The sequence below is a fragment of the Furipterus horrens genome, unplaced genomic scaffold, assembly GCF_987537825.1.
Source record: "Furipterus horrens unplaced genomic scaffold, mFurHor1.1.pri manual_scaffold_1, whole genome shotgun sequence".
NCBI classification, from domain to species: Eukaryota; Metazoa; Chordata; class Mammalia; order Chiroptera; family Furipteridae; genus Furipterus; species Furipterus horrens.
Window position 1 is genome coordinate 115,862,496 of NW_028327171.1, and position 19,146 is coordinate 115,881,641.

The 19,146-nt window shown below is 44.1% G+C and overlaps 1 protein-coding gene across 1 annotated transcript; it reads left to right on the forward strand.

The window, feature by feature from the left end:
• The first annotated feature begins 1,484 nt into the window (after positions 1-1,484).
• Positions 1,485-1,895, forward strand: LOC150021801 (histone H3.3A-like). Its single transcript, XM_090287091.1, has one exon. The coding sequence runs from the start codon at positions 1,485-1,487 to the stop codon at positions 1,893-1,895; it is 411 nt and encodes a 136-aa protein (XP_090143217.1).
• The last annotated feature ends 17,251 nt before the right edge of the window (positions 1,896-19,146 follow it).

Below are 19,146 nucleotides of genomic sequence, written 5' to 3' on the forward strand. Positions count from 1 at the left end.
AGCTCCTTTTAGAGGAAATCCAGTCTCAGGATGAGGAGAACCAGTAACAATTTACTTTCATTAGACTAAAACAGAATTAAGGAATCTAACTAAAAATCCTCTCCAAGATCCTTTTGAGTTCATAAAGTGTTAGGTTTCAGGGGTTGGCGAAGGTAGAGAAGGCCAGCAGCCAAATGCTGAACAAGATGGTTTATTGAGTATGCTACATGGTGGGCTGGGGTCGGGGATGGGGGAGCACCAGCAGCTAGAGTCAGGGCAGAGTGAGTTTTTAAGGAGTTCTGAGACTTGGAATACATAAGCAGTATAGGATAGGTTAAGTTGTCCCCTTGTACAGCCAGCATATTGGTGGTTGGATAGTGTTATCTCCTGATAGTCACCTGAGTATAGGGCAGCTAGGGGCAGGGGGAGTTGAAGGGCCTTTCTGTAGATGGCTCAGATAGGGGAGCAGGAGTTGATTCTGAGAACAGAGAAGTTGCTAAATTCCTGTCTGCAGATAAAGATACCTTGAAGGACATAGGTAGTCACTGGTGCCAGGGGCAGCAGATTTATTGAAAGTTAGGCAGTACCTGACACCAGCAGTTGTGGGGGCTTGTTAACACCAGGCCTGGATTCCCAGAACCCAGGTCTTATACCTAAGATAAAGGAATCTGACTTAATAGTTTGAATATATGATTCTGGCTATTATTATGGCTGTTGCAACTAAGAAACCTATTGATTTCTGAGAGCAAAGGAGAAAAATGTCTAGGTAAGTTTTGCTGGGAAACTTCTATAGAAATTTTTTATTTTTCAGAGAGAGAGAGAAAGAGATTTGTTGTTCCAATTATTTATGTATACATTCATTTGTTGATTCTTGTATGAACCTGCAACCTTAGTATATTGGATGATGCTCTACTCAATTGAGCCACCTGGCCAGGGATCCTATAGAGGAATTAAAAACAGAAACAGACCAGGAAAAGAATGCATAGCATTAGCTCACTGGCTTCACCAAACCATTTTTGAGATTTTCCCCCAGAAAATAGATTGGGCAAAAATCCAGCAATGTAGATGAAAATTTGATAAAATTATATTTTCTTTCTTTGAACGTTATGAGAAAACTTTCAAACAATACTAAGGATTGTTTCTAGACAGTTTAAGGTCACAGAAATGATTCCATATTCAATTTGGCATTTGTGAAAGGATTAGATGAGGAGCTTGTACTCTGATTAAACAACATGAATTAAACTGTCAGACTACACATGTTGATAAACTAGCAATTTTGCTGATTAATTATTTAAAACTATTTAAAGGGAAAAACTCAAAAGGAAGAAAAGGAATAAGCTACTAAAATTATAAATTTATAGCTCCAGCAATAAAACAATCAAGTCAGGACTTTTGGCCAAGATGGAGGCATAGGGAGACATGCTGCGTCTCTCTCCACAACCAAGAAGGAATAGAGCGAGCTCCAGCTGAAGGAGAAGGGGGTTAACTAAAGAGGTCTCTATACCATGGCTCGTACAAAGCAGATTGCCCGTAAATCCACTAGTGGTAAAGCCCTGAGGAAGCAACTGGCTACCAAAACCGCTTGCAAGAGTGCGCCCTCTACTGGAGGGGTGAAGAAACCTCATCGTTACAGGCCTGGTACTGTGGCACTCCGTGAAATTAGTCGTTATCAGAAGTCCACTGAACTTCTGATTCACAAACTTCCCTTCCAGTGTCTGGTGCGAGAAATTGCTCAGGACTTCCAAACACATCTGCGCTTCCAGAGTGCAGCTATTGGTGCTTTGCAGGAGGCAAGTGAAGCCTATCTGGCTGGCCTTTTTGAAGACACCAACCTGTGTGCTATCCATGCCAAACATGTAACAATTATGCCAAAAGATATCCAGCTAGCATGCCGCATACATGGAGAACATGCTTAAGAATCCACTATGATGGGAAACATTTCATTCTTTAAAAATAAAAAAATCTCTTCTTCCTGTTATTGGTAGTTCTGAACGTTAGATATTTTTTTTCCATGGGGTCAAAAGGTACCTAAGTATATGACTGCAAGTGGAAAATAGGGAAAATAAATCAGGTATTGGCAGTTTTTCCATTTTTATTTGTGTGTGAATTTTTTAAATATAAATGCAGGGACATAAATGATTAATGCAAGTCAAGATATTTCAGTGAACAAGTTTCAGCAGTTCAATTTTATAACAATATAAATAAACCTGTTAAATTTTTCTGGACAATGCCAACATTTGGATTTTTTTAAAACAAGTAAATTTCTTATTGATGGCAACTAAATGATGTTTGTGGCATTTTTATCATAGAGTAGATTCCATCCATTTACTATATTTTCTAACTGAGTTGTCTTACATGTTTTAAATGTTGTCTGTCTTCTGTGCTGTTCCTGTATGTTTGCTATTAAAATACATTAAACTAAAAAAAAATTAAAAAATTAAAAAAGAAGGAATACAACTACCTCAAAACTGGAGACAACCAGAAGTTCCAGAAAATCGAGCTGCATGGAAGTCCAACAAACAAAGATATAAAGAAGAAATACTCAATCAGAGAAGTAGGAGGGTTGGAGCCAGGGAAGAGATGACAGAGTCCACACTAGCAGCAGCTACAGCAACTGTGGCCAGCTGGTGGAAGGTGCAGTCACACATTTTAAAAAGTAGGACGGGACACATGGGGGTTACTCCCAGCATAGACCAGACTGCACAGTTCATGGTTCCAGTGCCAGGGAAAATAAAGCCTCATTGCTTCTGACTGTAAAAACTAGTGGGGGTTGGGACAGAGGAAGAAACTTCTGGTTTCTCAGAAGAATCTGTTTCTTTTGAGGGCCCCACCATCTAGAACATCCACGGACCCATCCACTCTGGGAACCTAGGCCAGGGCGACAGCTAGAAGGTCACCAGTCCCATACAGGAAGCAGAAGAAGTGCTGAGCAAGTGGCATTGATCTCTCTCTGACTCCTCCCCCACATACAGCACCACAACATGGTGAAATGGGCCACCCCATACTGACTAATATCCCAGGCTCCGCCCCTTACAATGTAACACATGCAACAGCTCTACCTAAGACACAGAAACAAACACAAGAACCTGTCAAGATGAGGAGACAGAGAAGTATGACCCAAAAGAGATAATGGATCAGGTTCCAGTGACAGAACTAAGTGATGAGGAGATAGCCAACCTAACAGACATAGAGTTCAAAACACTGGTGATAAAGATGCTCACAAACTTGGCAGACATACTTAAGCATGGCAAACGCATAAGGAAAGAAGTGAAGGATATATTAAATCAAATGAAGGAAAATCCACACAAAACCAATAGTGAGGGGAAGGAAACTGGGGTTCAAATCAATGATTTGGGACATAAGGAAGAAAAAAACAGCCAACTGGCACAGAATGAGAAAACAAGAATTGAAAAAACGTGCCAACACTCAAATCATAAGGGTGCCAGAAGGAAAGGAGGAAGAGCAAGAAATTGAAAGCTAATGTGAAAAAATAATGAAGGAAAACTTCCCTAATTTGGCAAGGGAAATAGACATACAAGTCCAGGAAGCACAGAGAGTCCCAAACAAACTAGACCCAAAGGGGACCACACCAAGACACAATATAATTAAAATACCAAAGGTTAAAGATAAAGAGAGAATCTTAAAGTCAACAAGAGAAAAGCAGAGAGTTATGTACAAAGGGATGCCTATAAGACTATCAGCTGACTTCTCAAAAGAAACTTAATGACAATAAACTCACAACTATCAACAACTAAATCTAAAAAAAAAAAAAAAAAAAAAAAAATTCAACTAAGCAAACCAGAGGAGAACAAGAATGATAGAAATGGGCATCATTAGGGGGATTATCAGCTGAGAGGGGACACGGGGAAAAAGGGGAAATGGTGCAGAGAGTAAGAAGCATAATCGGTTGGTACAAAATAGAGAAGGGGAAGTTAAGAATAATATAGGAAAGGGTGACGCCAAGGAACTTATATGCATGACCCATGGACATGAACTAAGGGGGGTGGGATTGCTGGAGGGAAGAGGGGTACTGGGTAGAGGGGAGAAAAGGGAAAAGAAATTAGGACAACTGTAATAACATAATCAATAAAATATACTTAAAAAGAAAAAAAGCATGTCAGACCTCCCAAAGACTTATTCAATGTTTGGAAAGGAGAGTCTGCTTTTACTGTAGAAAGCCAGGTTATCTTAAGAAAGTTGTAAAACACTGAAATAGGGTTTAGGAAGAGAAAGTTTTACCAGAAGAAATAGATTCTTCTGCAGTGTTGTGGGAAAATAGTTTTAAGGACACTCACATAGCAGGAGTTTTCAGTGATAGTGGCAAAGGTTTATTAAAGCAAAAAGTGACAGTACACTCTCAGAAAGGCAAGGAGTGGGCAGGCTAAAGGGCAGCAGCTGCCCCAAGGACTTTGTTAAGCCTCTTTATATTTCCTTGGATTTGGGAAAGAGCAGGCTTTCTTTCAAACTATCCAATCTCTTTCCTGGCTTTTTCTGGGCTTATGCTCTTCTCTACTTCAATCCCTTTCCCAAATTGTCCCAGGCTTGTGCCTTCCCTCTTTTATGGTTGCCATTTTGGGTCCTACTGTGCATGCACTTGTGAAAAGGACTTCCCCCTGGGCCATTTTCTCCCCCTTTCCCCCATTATTAGAGTAGGCTCTTCAGGGTGACTGAAAAGCTTTTTGTCCTGCCTAGTGAATATTTTGCTCTATTTGGCATAACAATGTCGGTTACTCCCCAGGGTGGCTGTAAAGCTGTTTTTTCCTACTTAATCAGGCTTAACTAGATGTTTGGTTCCATTTCCTCCCTCCTCTGTTGTTAGTATCTAACTAACTGCCTACTCTAACAAGAGACAGGAGCAAACAGAGCTGCTCTGAGGATTGTGAAAGCGCATTTCTTCATATCCTTATGAATACTTTAGGGGGAATTAAAATTACCATAAAAAGGGAAAACAACCAAGGCCCTTGTGCTACCAAGGCTTTCTCTGTTTGTAACCCTACCTAATTAAGTTGCCCTCTCTCTAGAGTAGAACTTCTGTATAAATGGTAGGAATAGCTAATCAACCGACAAATGTCCATTTGAAAATCAGAACCCATTCTTTTTCAGTTAGGGAATATTATAGGGCAAGGTATATTTTTACTAGTCAAATCTGTCCCAATTCACCTGATAGGGAGAGACTTTCTTGAAACCCATGATACCCACATATCCCTTTTTTTTAGAAGAGTGAAATATATTTAGAAATAAAGGAATTCAATGCTGAACTATTTGAAAAAATAATGATTTTAGAGGAAACTCCACAAAAGGAAACTAATGTTGAGACTGAACATTTGCTGCAGGGCATTCCTAGGGAGCTCAGGACTCTTTTCGGTAGAGACATTGGGATCTACCTAATATTTGCCCTTGTCCTTTAAGATCTTATACATTAGCTGGAATTAGGTTCATAATATGAGATTACTTAAAAACAGGGTTTATAATTCCATGTACAAGTCCCTATACTTTTCCTATCCTTCCAGTAAAGAAACCCAATGGAAAAAGATGGAGATTTGTACAGGATCTCAAAGCTACAAATAAAATAGTTGTTCTCCGACACTTTGTGGTTCCAAATCCACATATCTGTCATCAGTGAGTCTGGCTGGGCTGGCTCCGAGAATGATCTGAGAGTGGTGGAGGTTATGAATTGAGCACACAAAACCTCACATCTTAACAACCAACCATGTGTATCTCAAGGGTTGGTTGTCCCATTTCTCTCCTTTTGCCCCCGTCTTCCCAGTACCCCCCTTTTCCTTCAGCAATTCCCCCCTTCTTTATCAGCCATGCCTGTGAATTGTGAATATTTTTAAGTAACAGATTTATGTAGCACCTTTTCCAGCATTCCTATAGAAAAATACAGTAAATACCCCTTTGCTTTCAACTTGGAATATTACAGTTTATTTGAATAGTAATGCTCCAAGGATATCCAGAAGAGTCCCACTTATTTCTCTCAGATACTGATGGCTGAGTTGAATGATGTTAAATTTCTCAGAGATTCCACTCTGGTCCAATATGTAAATGATTTACTTTTATGCTCTAGGACAGTATTAGATTCCCAAGAGGACACAATTTACCTATTACAACAGCTAGCCATAAAGGGACATAAGATCTCAAAGGATAAGCTTCAATTATGCTTGCCCCAAGTAAAATACTTTGGCCATCTTATACTAAACATGGGCTACTAATTTATCCTGAAAGACTCAAGGAATCCTACTCTTTCTTTTTCCAGTAACTAAGAAGTTTAGAGGTTTTGTAGGGTTGACTGGATACTGTCACAACTGGGCTCCAAGTTTTTTATTAATGGCTCAACCTCTTTAAGTTTTATTAAAATCAGATTTACCTGGCTTGATCCAATTAAACTCTGAGGGGAAACAGCTGTAGAAGCTCTAAAGGAAGAATTATTTAAAGCTCTCACTTTGGGACACCCTAATTATAAACTTATTTTCTTCCTTTTCATATATGGGGAAAAAAGTAAATGTTCAGGAGTTCTAATTCAAACACAGGGAGATCATCATAGACCTAATAGGATGTTAGACTCAGTAGCCAAAGGGCTCCCTCCCTGTATGAGGGCCATCTCTGCTACAGCCATGTTCTATAAACAAACAGGAGAAATATTCATAGGCTCTCCTTTAACCATTTCTGTTTCTCATTCTGTTGAATCTGTGATAAACTCTCATCATGTTCAGCATTGCTCAGTCAACTGACTGACTTTTTATAAAGTATTCCTGCTTTTTGCACTTCATATTACTTTAACTGGATGTAACAGTCATAACCCAGCAACTTTGCTACCTTCTTTACAGGATGAAGGCATCCATGATTGCATTTTACTTACTGACCACCTTCTTGCTTATAGAAACAATTTACAGGAAACTCTTATTGATAAATCTGATTTAATTTGTTTTATAAATGCATCTCATCTGAAAGATGAACAGGAACATTACCAAGCTGGATATGCAAGAACTTCCAAGGTGGATATAATCAGAAGTTCTTATTTACCTGAAATAAGATCTGCCCAACAAGCTAACTTAATTGCTCTAATTCAAACTTGTCATTTGGCCAAAGATGAAATATCCAATATTTACACAGATAATCACTATGCCTTTAGTGTAGATCATGACTCTGAGATGTTATGGAAGCAGCAAGGTTTCTTAATTTCCTCAGAGTAGTCTATAAAGAATGGAAAAATGGTTGTAGAATTATTAGTGCCACACAGCAACTGAGACAATTAGCAATTATCAAAATTTCAGGACATTCTTAAGCTGCCACCATGAAAGCAAAGATAAATCATTTAGCTGATGCTGCAGATAAATAAGCAGCATTGATCAATCAAATTATCCAGATGTGAGAAGGTTCTTTGCTCCCTGCGAAGTTAATAGAAAATGCTTTTACAGTTCTAAAAGACAGCTACAGAGGAAGATATGGCAACAAAAAGGGGGAACCTTTGATCCAGACAAGCAAATATATGGCTTAGACCCATTGAGAAACCCACCTTACTTACAGGGGCTCAATTGCCTATATATCAATGTACATGAACTAACTCATTGGGGTCCTAAAAAGATAATTTCATGGAGTAAATAATATTACTGGAAACCTAGTCCCACTGTAGCTCTCAGAGTGTATAGCAGATGTTCTATCTGTCCAAAGTATAACCTTGGGAAACCACTTCATGAGTCCCAGGAATATTTCCCACTCTCTTTAGGTCCTGGCAGTTGGATTTTATCTAAATGCCATCATCTCAAGTATACAAATATATATTAGTTATGATTTATATATCCTCAAACTGAGTTGAGGTATTCCCTCGCAGGATAGCAACAGACTTAATGGTAGGTAGATTTTTATTGGGGAAAAAAAAGCCCAGTTAGGGAACTCCCTCTGATTTAATTTGGGTAAATGGAAATGCAGAACTGGCCTGACTTTGAGGTAGCTTGGGAAGAAGACAGGCAAACTGTATGGGGGTTGAGGAAGGAAGTAGGGGGACAGATTCCAAGACTGGGAGAAAGCCCTGAGTGAGCCCCAGTAGAGAAGGAAGCGGGGCCCCTCATCCTTGGCTGGGACCAGCTGTGGGAAGTGTGATCTCTATGCACATAAAAGAACAGGTTCAGAACAGCAGAGTCTGTGGTCCTTTGGGATTCACAAAGAACTTGCCTCTGAAGTGTGCCCTGGGGCCTGGAGTTGGGAGAGATTGAGCTTTATTTTCTCCCTTGCATCAGTACTGTATGATTTTTTAAAAATAAATAAAAACAAAAACAAAAAAACAACATAGTCTCTATTAGTTATAAAGTAGTATAGATAAGGTGTACTTGTCTATTTTTTTTCTTTAGTAATGTCTACATTTATTGTTTCCTTTTCTCAAACTGAAAAACAATGGAGGAGATGTGAATAGATTGTTGCCTTGTGTCTCACCCACCACTATGGGCGTTTGTGTAGGGGTCCAGCTGCACTCCATCTCCGATTGACAGAACCCTCCAGACTCAGAGGGAGAGAGCTTTCAAACTCCCTGATTGTCACTGGCAATAAAAAATACTTTGCAACATGACCTATCATACAGTCACTTACTCAACTTAAACTTTCACAGCACAATATTCACTCTTATTATGTGACATAATCTATTTTTTATCCAATGAAGTTTATTTCTTTCTAGTTTGATTTCACAACATACTAATAAATGAATCAGGACCTGCAGTTTGAAAAACACTCTTCTGGGCCAATCTCTTATTGTATAAACAGGGAAACTGAGGCCCTAGAAGGGGAGGAAGTGCTTAAAATGCTCTGGATTTTCAGGCTATATTTACTTACAAATGTTACAACAATGCTACATTTTTATAGCTATTGGGAAGAAATAGGGCTAAATAATAAGAGCAGACTATTTTAACTTTCAAGGGCTGAACAAAATTAAGCTATGGGTCTTGAACCAGAGATGTTTCCTGCCCTTATTCAACAGTCTCACATTTCTAATATAGTAAATGTTTTGCCTTTTACCTCTAGATGCATCCACTTATTCAGCAAATACTCTAGATGGTACTGGGCAGAAGTAGGCATGTAAGATGAAGACGCTTTCAGTCTCACTGGGAGAAAGGTATACAAGCATCCACAGATGACACTGCAGTTAACAGAGATGTATGGGGGGGGGGGTACTGAGGAAAGCATGAGGGCTTGGAGTCTAGCATGGAGTGTGACCCTGGGAGAGCATCTTCCTTAACCTCATTTTACTCCCTTGTAAAATGGGAAGGTTAAGACCTGCCTCTGAGTCATAATGCTGGGCAGCACAGCGAGGTGGGGAGGCCTCGGGAGAGCATCAGTGGACACCTGAGTCATGAGTGGGAGGAGAGGAGAAGGCATTCTTCAGTGAACCTGCTGGCCTTAGTGGGCCCAAGTAGCTCTCAGGTGAGGCTGAAAGAGGATTTGGGGCCTGGAGAGAAGGGGGCGCTGAGAATGACAAGGAAGGCTGGGGACACTGAGACCCTTAATGGAGGTCTTGTCAAGGTTCCACAAAACAGAATTTTACCTTCAGCCTAAGGGCATTGGGGACATGGAAATGCTCTGAGAATAAGAGTGACATGACCAGATTTGTATGCTCTGTCCTGATTCAAAGAAGGGAGTCCTGCAGCTTTAAGGAAACTGGTCAAAAATACGACACTATACAGCACTTGGAAGATATCCTGTGAGATGACTCACGTATAGAAAAGGGAAGCTGAAGTCTTCAGTAAATGGATGACAGCAGAAGCCGGTGGCTGAGGCATAAAGGTAGCTGCAAACCTCTTTCCCCTCCAGTACAGAAACTATCAGTCTTTTCTAACTGGCAGACATGGCCCAGATGTCAGAAAGAATTCTCCAACCCTCTGTCTTCTGAGGGATGGCCCCTAGAGAATCACAGCATGCTGAGCCATAGTCCTCAAACCCCTCAGGTAGGCAAGGCATTTGAGCTCAAAAGGTGGGATGTTAGGTGAAAGAACATATAGGACTTTGTATCACACATATACAAGTTCAAATCCTGCCTCTTCCACCTACAAATTAGGTGATTTAGCAAAGTAAACTCTGTCATGGGCTATATTTTTATCGTCAGATGGAGAAAGGGGTGGTTGTGAAGGAATCATGCACTTTTAAAGTCTGTTGTAAGCCCCAATAAGGAGCTGCTCTTAATGTGACCTCATATTCTTCATTTACAGATGAAGAGGCCAGGTCAGGGAGGTTGAATTCCCCAAGGCTACACAGCTGGCAGACCCAGGATCCCAATGGAGGTTCAGCTCTATGTGGCCCACATTCCTTTGGGAAGATGGTATTACTCCACACCATGATTACACAGCAAGGAGAGCCTGCACCCATTCTGAAACCACTGTGTTTGTTAACCTAGTCCCAGAGGCTGGAGTGTGTAGCCATGAATCACCTAACCCACTCCAACCAGAAAGACCCCTTCTCCCCAGCCACAGGTAGGCTGAGTCTTGGTTGCCAAGCAGTGAGATGTAACATACATACATACAAAGGCAGTCTCTTGCTGTGAGAGCAAAGCCTGCGTGCAGTTTTCTTTCCTGCTCCTCCCCTCACGCCTCAGCAATTCCTCCAGCTTCTCCTGGAGCAGTAGGCTTGCTGCTCCTTGTGCTAAGAACTTCCATACCAGATTGACTACAGAATACTGAGCATGGACTCCTAGGGCTGCATGTGGAGTTTTGCCTGGGTGATGTTTGGGATAAGGCTGCAGGGCAAGGTGCTGAGGGCAATATGGGCAGCAGCAGACAGAATGAACTTCCACCATTCAGGCTTGGGGCAGGCCTTTCTGAGAATTAGGAGAAAGGCTTCTGCAGATAGGAATGCATCCCTGTTTCCCAGAGACAGGAGGGACTCCTGCTGCTCTGGGTGCCCGGGGTCTCTGTGGCAGCTTTTTGAGAACCTGCACTTTTCTTATTCCGTCTCAAATTACCTGGTTACTCTGTTTAGCTGCAGAACATCTCAAGAGGGTGACTCCCCTGGGGGGTGGGGGAGGCTCCTGACTGCACACTTGCCCTGCTCATGCCAAAGACTGTGTGCACAAAGCTATTACTCTAGGCCTCTTCTTGTGGTCAAGAACTGAACTTTGGACTGCATATGTATCATTCCATTAATCCTCAGGTAATGTATTATCTTTTATCTGATTCATTAGGCCTAATTTACAGGCAATAAAATTCACCAGTTTTAGCTGTACAATTTGATGAATTTTGATGAAAGCAATGTTTTGAAACCACCACTGCAAACATTCATGACATGAAACATTTTCTTCAGCTAAAGCAGTTCCCACCTGCCCTCTGCAGGTAATCCTCTATCCTTAGCCCCTGGCAAATACTGACCACTGTGGTCTAATCTTTTCTTGACTTTCATATAAATGGAATCATATAATATGTAGACTTTTATCTGGCTTTTCAAACATACTCTTATTATCATTGATTTGTTCCTTTCTTTGCTAACAAGTTGATAAATCTTTGGGTTGTTTCCAGATGAGTCTTTATGTGGATATGTTTTCATTTCTCTTGAGAAAATCCCTAGGAGTGGAACTGCTGGTTCATTAAATAGGTGTTATTATCTCCATTTTATAGGCAAAAGATTGAAGCTCAGAGAGGTTAAGCCTGAGTTCACACAGCTTGGCAGAAATTCACAGCCAAGTCTGACTTTTATGGCAGGTGGCTGCCCATTGGAGATAGGTACTTTTTGAGTTGAGAGTACTTCTTTGGTTGGTAAATACTGTAGTGATGTGTTCATGGGTTGAATTCAGCAGTATTCAGATTGTAGCTTGCATAAGCTTGCTGACACTGAGCACAAGCTGCTGTGCACAGCATGTGCCCAGGGACATATGTCACTCTGTGAGGACAGTTTAGCAGGTGAATTCTGGAAGCCTAAGCAGCAGGGCTGTTTGTAAGGGGGTGTTTGCCAGGTTTCTCCACTCTAAAGTTTCTGTTTTCCCTTCATTATTAGTACTTTCAGAGGGGAGCCTTTGAAATTAAGTACCCAGTTCCCCTTCAAGCTTTCGTTATTCATTGTAAATTTCCTAACTCCACCATTCCTTTTACATTTAATTGTCATTCTTCCATTAGGGAGAGTTTTCTTCTCTTCCTCATTTATGTCAGTGTGCCTCATGGATTATTTTGTCACATGAGATATCCACCACTATCACTGGTTTAATGTTCAGTGTGTCCCACTGTGAAAACAATAGAGTTTGTCAGGCTCCCTCACCCCAGATGCCCGGACATGGGCCACTTAGAGATAATAATTAGATTTGCATGAGCAGTGCACTGATGTCTTATTTTGGCTAATAGCTGGTTTTGTTTATGCATAGTATATAAGGGGTGGAATCCCCACAGGAGCGCGGTTGGTGTGCAGGTGGTTCGGCACAAGCACATGGTGGGGAGCAAGCACAAATGCTGTAATATCTGCAATAAAAGAATGTCAGAAATCTCTTTGCTACCTCTGCTATTTTTCCGGTTGCCCGAATCAAGACTGAACCTGCACTGGTTCCGCAGACCCAACAATTAGCATAGTCGGCAGGATTCACAGCAACCTGGTATGGAACTTGCACCCGTGGGAGGCATGGAGGGGTGGCCTGCTACCAGGGCATGACACTCGATGGCAGGTCTCCTCATGGCCTGGGTTCTTCCACAGGACTGGCCTGAGGTTGGTAGCGCTTCTGAAACAGGAGAGAGAGTGCTGTAGGAGGTGGGAGAAGCCCCAGGAAAGCTGAGCCTGAGGCGGTGGCGGCCGCTGTGGGCTGGGTTTTCCTTGCAGCCCTGTGAACCAGAGCCAGGACCAGGACTGAGATGGAAATGGAGATGGAGCTTCCAAAGGAAGCTACATTCCAGGAGTTCTAGGAGAGAAGCAAAGCTAGAATTCGCGCACTTAAACACGACGTTGCTCCGGCGACAGCTCGATGACCCCCTCACCGGCTGTGGCAGTTGGTTCGGAGTAGGAGGAGGAGTCAGTTCCTCTGTGTGCCTGCCCCGTCGTGGCACAGAAAACGAAGTCACAGCAGCCTGTGGCACTGGGTGGTGGTGGGGTGGTTGGGGGGCCCGCAGTGGGCCCTGTCCAGATGGAACACACTACATGTTGCCCCTATACCCAGGCTGAGCAAGTCGATCTGGGGAAGCAGTTTTGTCAGGAGGCTGGAGAACCTCTGGCAGCATGGCTTCTTCACTTATGGAATGAAGGAGTAGATGGCATAATGTGTGCAAATAATGAGATGGAGGAACTGGCGTCTATCACAACACATCCCTCCCTATGCCAGCAGCTGCAGAACTTCCGTCAACATGGGCTGGGACAGAGATCCTCTTCTCTTTTAGACTGGATAATGGCTGCAGTCCAGACAGTTTGGGCTGATGCAAGAGATGTGCCGGATACTTTAAGTAGCTGGCAGTCCCACATTGACTTGGTACATATCTTGCGGGAGTTGGGCACGTGCCAGGCCATGTTCAACATGAATACATGCAGCCTGGGGATGAGGCACACCCCATCAGCCTCCTTTGGGTTGCTCATAGCTATTTTGTCCCCATATGTTGGGCACCACATTAATGAAGTCACCACCATGATGGTGAGCCTGGGAGAGGTGGCACGCCCGGAAGGGGGTTCGAGCTGTGTTGCAAGCTCCCTCCCCTCAGGCAAAAGGCAAGTCAGCCGGGGTGACCCATGCACAGATGTGGGTGGATCTCCTAGGAGCTGAAGTTGACAGTGACAAGACTGACAAGAAACCAAATGCCTATCTCCTAGAGCTGTGGAAGCAACTGCAGGCAGATCAGCATTCCCAGCAACTCCAGAAGAAGAAAGTGAAGCAGTCCGAGGCTGTCATCCGGGAGGTTTGCACCACATGTCTTGAAGACCACTTGGCAGCACCAGTCGCCTCCCAAGAGGAGAGTGATATCCTCTGGAAATCTGAATCGGGGGGAGGCCAAGGGACTCATCTTCAGGGGATGGATGAGGACCAGAGGCCATATGTGGAATTGGCAATCCACTGTTCCCCCACAAATGTCCAGAGGGTCCTAGCCCTAGTAGATATGGGAGTGGAATGCACCCTCCTATATGGGAACCTTGAGAAGTTCCCAGGGCCTGAGGCCCACATACTTAGTTATGGGAGGCGCAGCATGAAAGTGAAGGCTGTGCAACTTTCACTTGAGTGTACTGTTTATGTGTCTCCCATCCCTGAGTACATTTTTTGACATAGATGTATTCCAGGGGAAGTGGGTCAAGACCACTGTAGGAGAGTTTCACTTGCATATGTGAGTGGTAAAAACAGTAGTAAGGGGGCATGCTGAGCACCCCCCAGTGGAGCTGCCAACCCCAAGGCAGATGACAGCAACCAAGCAGTACCAATTTCCCAGAGGTCATGAGGAAATCACAGCCATTGTAGGTGAGCTGGAGAAGGTAGGAGTTGTCAGAGTGGCCCACAGCCCCTTTAATTCTCCTGTATGGCCCATGTGCAATCCTGATGGCACATAGAGAATGACTGTAAATTATGCACCAGTCCCCTCAGTGATGGATATCCAATGAGTTGGGAACTTATCATTTTGTAGCTGACTTGGCAAATGCCTTTTTTTTCTATTGATATTGCTCCAGAGAGCCAAGATCAGTTTGCTTTTACCTGGGAAGGCCTGCAATAGACTTTTATGGAGCTTCCACAGGAGTATTTGCATAGCCCAACCATTTGTCATGGGCTGTGGCAGAGGACCTGGCCAAATGGTCATGGCCTGCTGAAGTGTGCCTCTTCCACTATACTGATGACATTCTGTTAACCAGTGATTCTCTTGCAGAACTAGAGAAAGTGGTACCACAAGTGCTGTCACACCTGAAGAAATGTAGCTGGGCAATCAATGAGGCCAAGCTACAAGGGCCTGAATTATCTGTTAAATTCTTGGAGGTTGTCTTGTTGGGTAAGACAAAAGTTATCCCTGATGCGGTGGTAGATAAAATTCAGGCGTACCCTGCCCCCACCACAGTGAAGCAACTCCAAGCATTTCTAGGTTTGCTTGGGTACTGAAGAGTCTTTGTACCACACCTAGCTCAGGTAACTCATCCCCTCTGTGCACTAGTAAGGAAAGGGGCAAAGTGGGACTGGACGCCAACTGCAGAACAAGCATTTCAGTGGGCAAAATGCATTATCAAGTGTGCTCAACTTTTGCATACTGTAGACCCTAATAGGCCCTGTGAAACTGGATGTGCATGTGACACAGGAGGGCTTTGGATGGGGCCTCTGGCAGTGTTCTGAATGGCTGTGGCAACACTCAGGGTTTTGGTCCCAATTGTGGAGAGGAGCTCAAGTCCAGTACTCCTTAACTGAGAGGCAACTGGCGACAGTGTATGCTGCTCTGAGAGCCACTGAGGGTATAACTGGAACTGCCCCTGTAAGAGTGAAGACCACGTATCCTATCGTGGGATAGATTCAAAATTGGATGGATAAGCCACACAGCTCAGGCTCCCACACTTGCCAAGTGGGAGGCTTATCTGCAGCAAAGGAGCACTCTCACCACTAGCCCTTTGAGGGCTGAGTTGCAGGAGGTATTAGGTCCTGTTACCTATGCAGCTGAAAGGGCTACTGCTCCTTTCACAATGGAAGAAATGGAACCCAGTTCCTTCCATGAAGGAAAGGCACACTTTCCTGAAGATGCTTGGTACACAGATGGGTCTAGCAGAGGCCAAACCACTGTGTGGACTTCTGTGGCAATCCAGCCAGAGATGGACACTATCTGCTTTGACTATAGAGTTGGCCAGAGTAGCCAATGTGGCTTGTGGTTGCTAATAAGGGACTACCTCTGACTGTTTGTACAGATAGTTGGGTGGTGTACTGAGGCCTAACTCTGTGGATTTCCACATGGCATGCTAACAAATGAATGGTTATTCACAGGCCTTTGTGGGGACAGTCCTTGTGGCAAGACCTATGGGAACTAGGTCACCAGAAACATGTCACTGTGTACCATGTAACTGGGTATGCGCCCCTAGCTTCCCCCTGAAATGATGAGGCCAATACTCCAGCCAAAGTACGGTTCAGTGGCTGGAGACAGTGCTTAGTGTCCCATCAGGGAGGGAAGTTGGCCAATGATTCCATTGACACCTTTTGCATGCTGGGAAAAAGACTATGTGGTCAACTGTGAAGTCATGGGACTGCCTGTCACCTTAGTGGAGGTGCAGAAAGCTTGTGGGACTTGTGTTGTCTGTTCCCGAGAGCATCCCTTGAGGCCTGCAGGAACTTCTGGAGGTGGTATGAGGATGAGTGCCACTGACTTGATGCAGATCAATGTGATTGGACCCTTGCCCAGCTCATAAGGGTATAGGTATGCAATCACATGTGTGGACATAGCCAATGGGCTGCTGGCTGCATACCCAGCACACCACCCATATCAGAAAGCAGTACTTGTTGCACTTGAACACTTGTGTGCTGCTGATGGGTAGACCCTGGTTCTTGATCAGGGAATTCATTTCACTGGGACCCAGGTGCAACAGTAGGCCTGTGACATGCAGATAGACTGGAAATTTCATGTGGCCTATCATCCCCAGGCTGTGGGGATGATTGAACAGTATAATGGCTTGTTGAAACAAGGTCTATGGGTCACAGTTGCCATTCCCACTTTGAGGGACTGTGGACTGTTCTCTAGACTCTGAACAAAAGAGCCAGAGGGGAGGGCCAGCTTCTGTGGAAGCACTGCTCCACCGGACCGCTGTTCCTATCCAGCTGCAAGTGCAGACCAAGGACACACTTCTGAAGCCGGGCATAGGAAGACAAGGGAACATCTTATTGCCTGAACTGGCGGCCCTGGAGCAAGGCCAGATGACCACTTGGACCTGGTCTTGGGAGATAAAGGCTCCCTACATGCGTTGGCCCACACTCGTTGCTCCTTGGGGACAGGGAGTAGAGAAAGACTTGCAGATAATGCCATGGGTAATTAAACAATGGCCTCCAGTGTTACGAGTGACTTTTCCAGGGCCAGCTGACCATGAGACACTCCTCTGTGGTTCCTTTGTAATTTCTCTGTGGCCTATTATGAGTTCCCTCTTCTGTTGCAAGTAGATGCAGAGTACCCAGTTGAAGCGTGGAAGGTGTGGTACTTCTGCCCCAGGAGGCTGCCCCTGCCTGCCACTATGTTGTCAACATATCAGAAACTTGCATGTATATTGCCTGAGGGGAGGGACTTACCAATGTTGGTTTCAGTAACTGCCGTCTTTTCACCCCTAGGGTGAAAACTAACACCCGAGTCGTCGTCGGCAGCCGTCCGTCTCGAGAGACGATGGTGTAGCTTCTTAAGAGTCCATCTGCACCGCCGAGAATGGCTGTGCAGTCCGACTCAGGAGTGACATGGTATCTGTCTCCTCCCGTGTTGAATTGACATCTTGCGATGACACTGAAGCTACAGAGCCTGGGCAGGGTAATATGGAGGGTCTGCTGTTGCCCATGCAGCAGACCCCCCCTCTCTTCGCAGCTGAAGGGTCCAAGGGAAAGACGGAGTCGATACAGCTTGGGTTCAGGTGCGCCGCAGGAGTTGCCGGTGTTGACCACAACATCAAACCGCCTTAGGGACTCCCGAGTAGTCTGTTGGATTTGCACTGAGATTTCTCTTAGCACATCTGCTGGTCTTCCCTGGTGCATATCTCCTGCTTCCATGGTGAACTGGACTTGGTTTCAGGACCAATGGAACAGTGCACACTCCTTGTGGAATGTGACTTGGGCTGACATTTATGCTGGGGCTTAGCAGTGTTATAACCAGTCCTGATCAACAGTTAGATATACTGTGTTGATGGGTTGGGGTGGCTTATGGCTGAAGCCATAGAGTTGGCTAGACCAGCTCCACTTTGTATTGAGAATCTTATGGGGAGAGTCTATTGTAGACTGGACTCCTGTAGGTTTGTGTCAAAACCACACCACTGAGCATTATTGGAAACCAAGGTATAATGCATGGGCCGCAGTGCCCACTGGGGCCCTTTGGGTATGTGGCTTACACAGGTGGCCTTACTTACCTAGAAATTGGGCCAGCTGCTGTATGTAGAGCTGGCCTTACCTGCCTGCTTGAGTCCAGCTGTAACTCAGCTGACCAATTGGGAAGCATTTAAGGCACAACACCAGGTAAAACGCACCTCCTGGTGGTATTACCCATTTTTTCCCCTCAAGCTGCATCCATAGTAATGGAAGCTGAGGTGATGGCACTGGCACTGCACACTGCTCAGGTGCTGAATGCAACACATGATGCCTTGAACCTCTTGAATGAGGAAGTGTACCAGTTATAGAAAGTAGCTTCACAGAATAGCATGGCTATAGATATGCTTACTGCCTCCCAGGGTGCGGTGCATGCCCTGGTAGGAGCTGAATGTTGTATGTATGTCCCTGATGTTCACCACAATGTTAGTCAAGCCTTGCAGGCTTTGGCTTTTGAAGCGCACACCGCTGAATGCCTGACTGGCGATCCATTACAAAAGTGGTAGGCATCCCTAACCTCCAGATGGAGATTAGTGCTTGCTATAATAGGGGGCATTGCTTGTTTCTTACTTGCTTGTGGTAACCTTTATTGCTGTTGTGGTTTATAGGTGCAGGGCTCAGCCCTCTTCACCAAGGGAACCTCACAGAAGATGGATCTTTCATAGATTGTAAGGTGAGAAAGCCCAAAGTGGTAGAGTGTAAGGACAATAGAGTCTGTCCAGCTCCCTCAACCCACTGGATTCCTGAGCGTGGGCCACTTATAGATAACAATTAGATTTGCATGTGCAGCATCTGCAGCACACTTGCAGTTATATAAGCATTGATGTCATATTTTGGCTAGTAGCCAGCTTTGTCTATGTATAGTATATAAGGGGTGGAATCCCCACGAGAACCCAGTCGGTGTGCAGGCACTGTGCAGATATTACAGCATGTGTGAATGCTATAATATATGCAATAAAAGAATGTCAGAAATACTTTTTACTACATCAGCTATTTTTCCAGTTGCCCGAATCAAGACTGAACTTGCACTGGTTCCCTAGACCTAATATCCACATTTGTCCAGAAGCAGTCTCATTAAGCTAACTCAAGTATCCCCTTTAACACGCCTCCATGATTTTCAGAGCACTTCCTTACTCTATGGTATGAGATATTCCAAACTCTAGTATTCTGCAGCAGCCTTGGTCCCTTTTACTGGAGAATGTCATTCAGTAATGTCATTCAAAATTGGG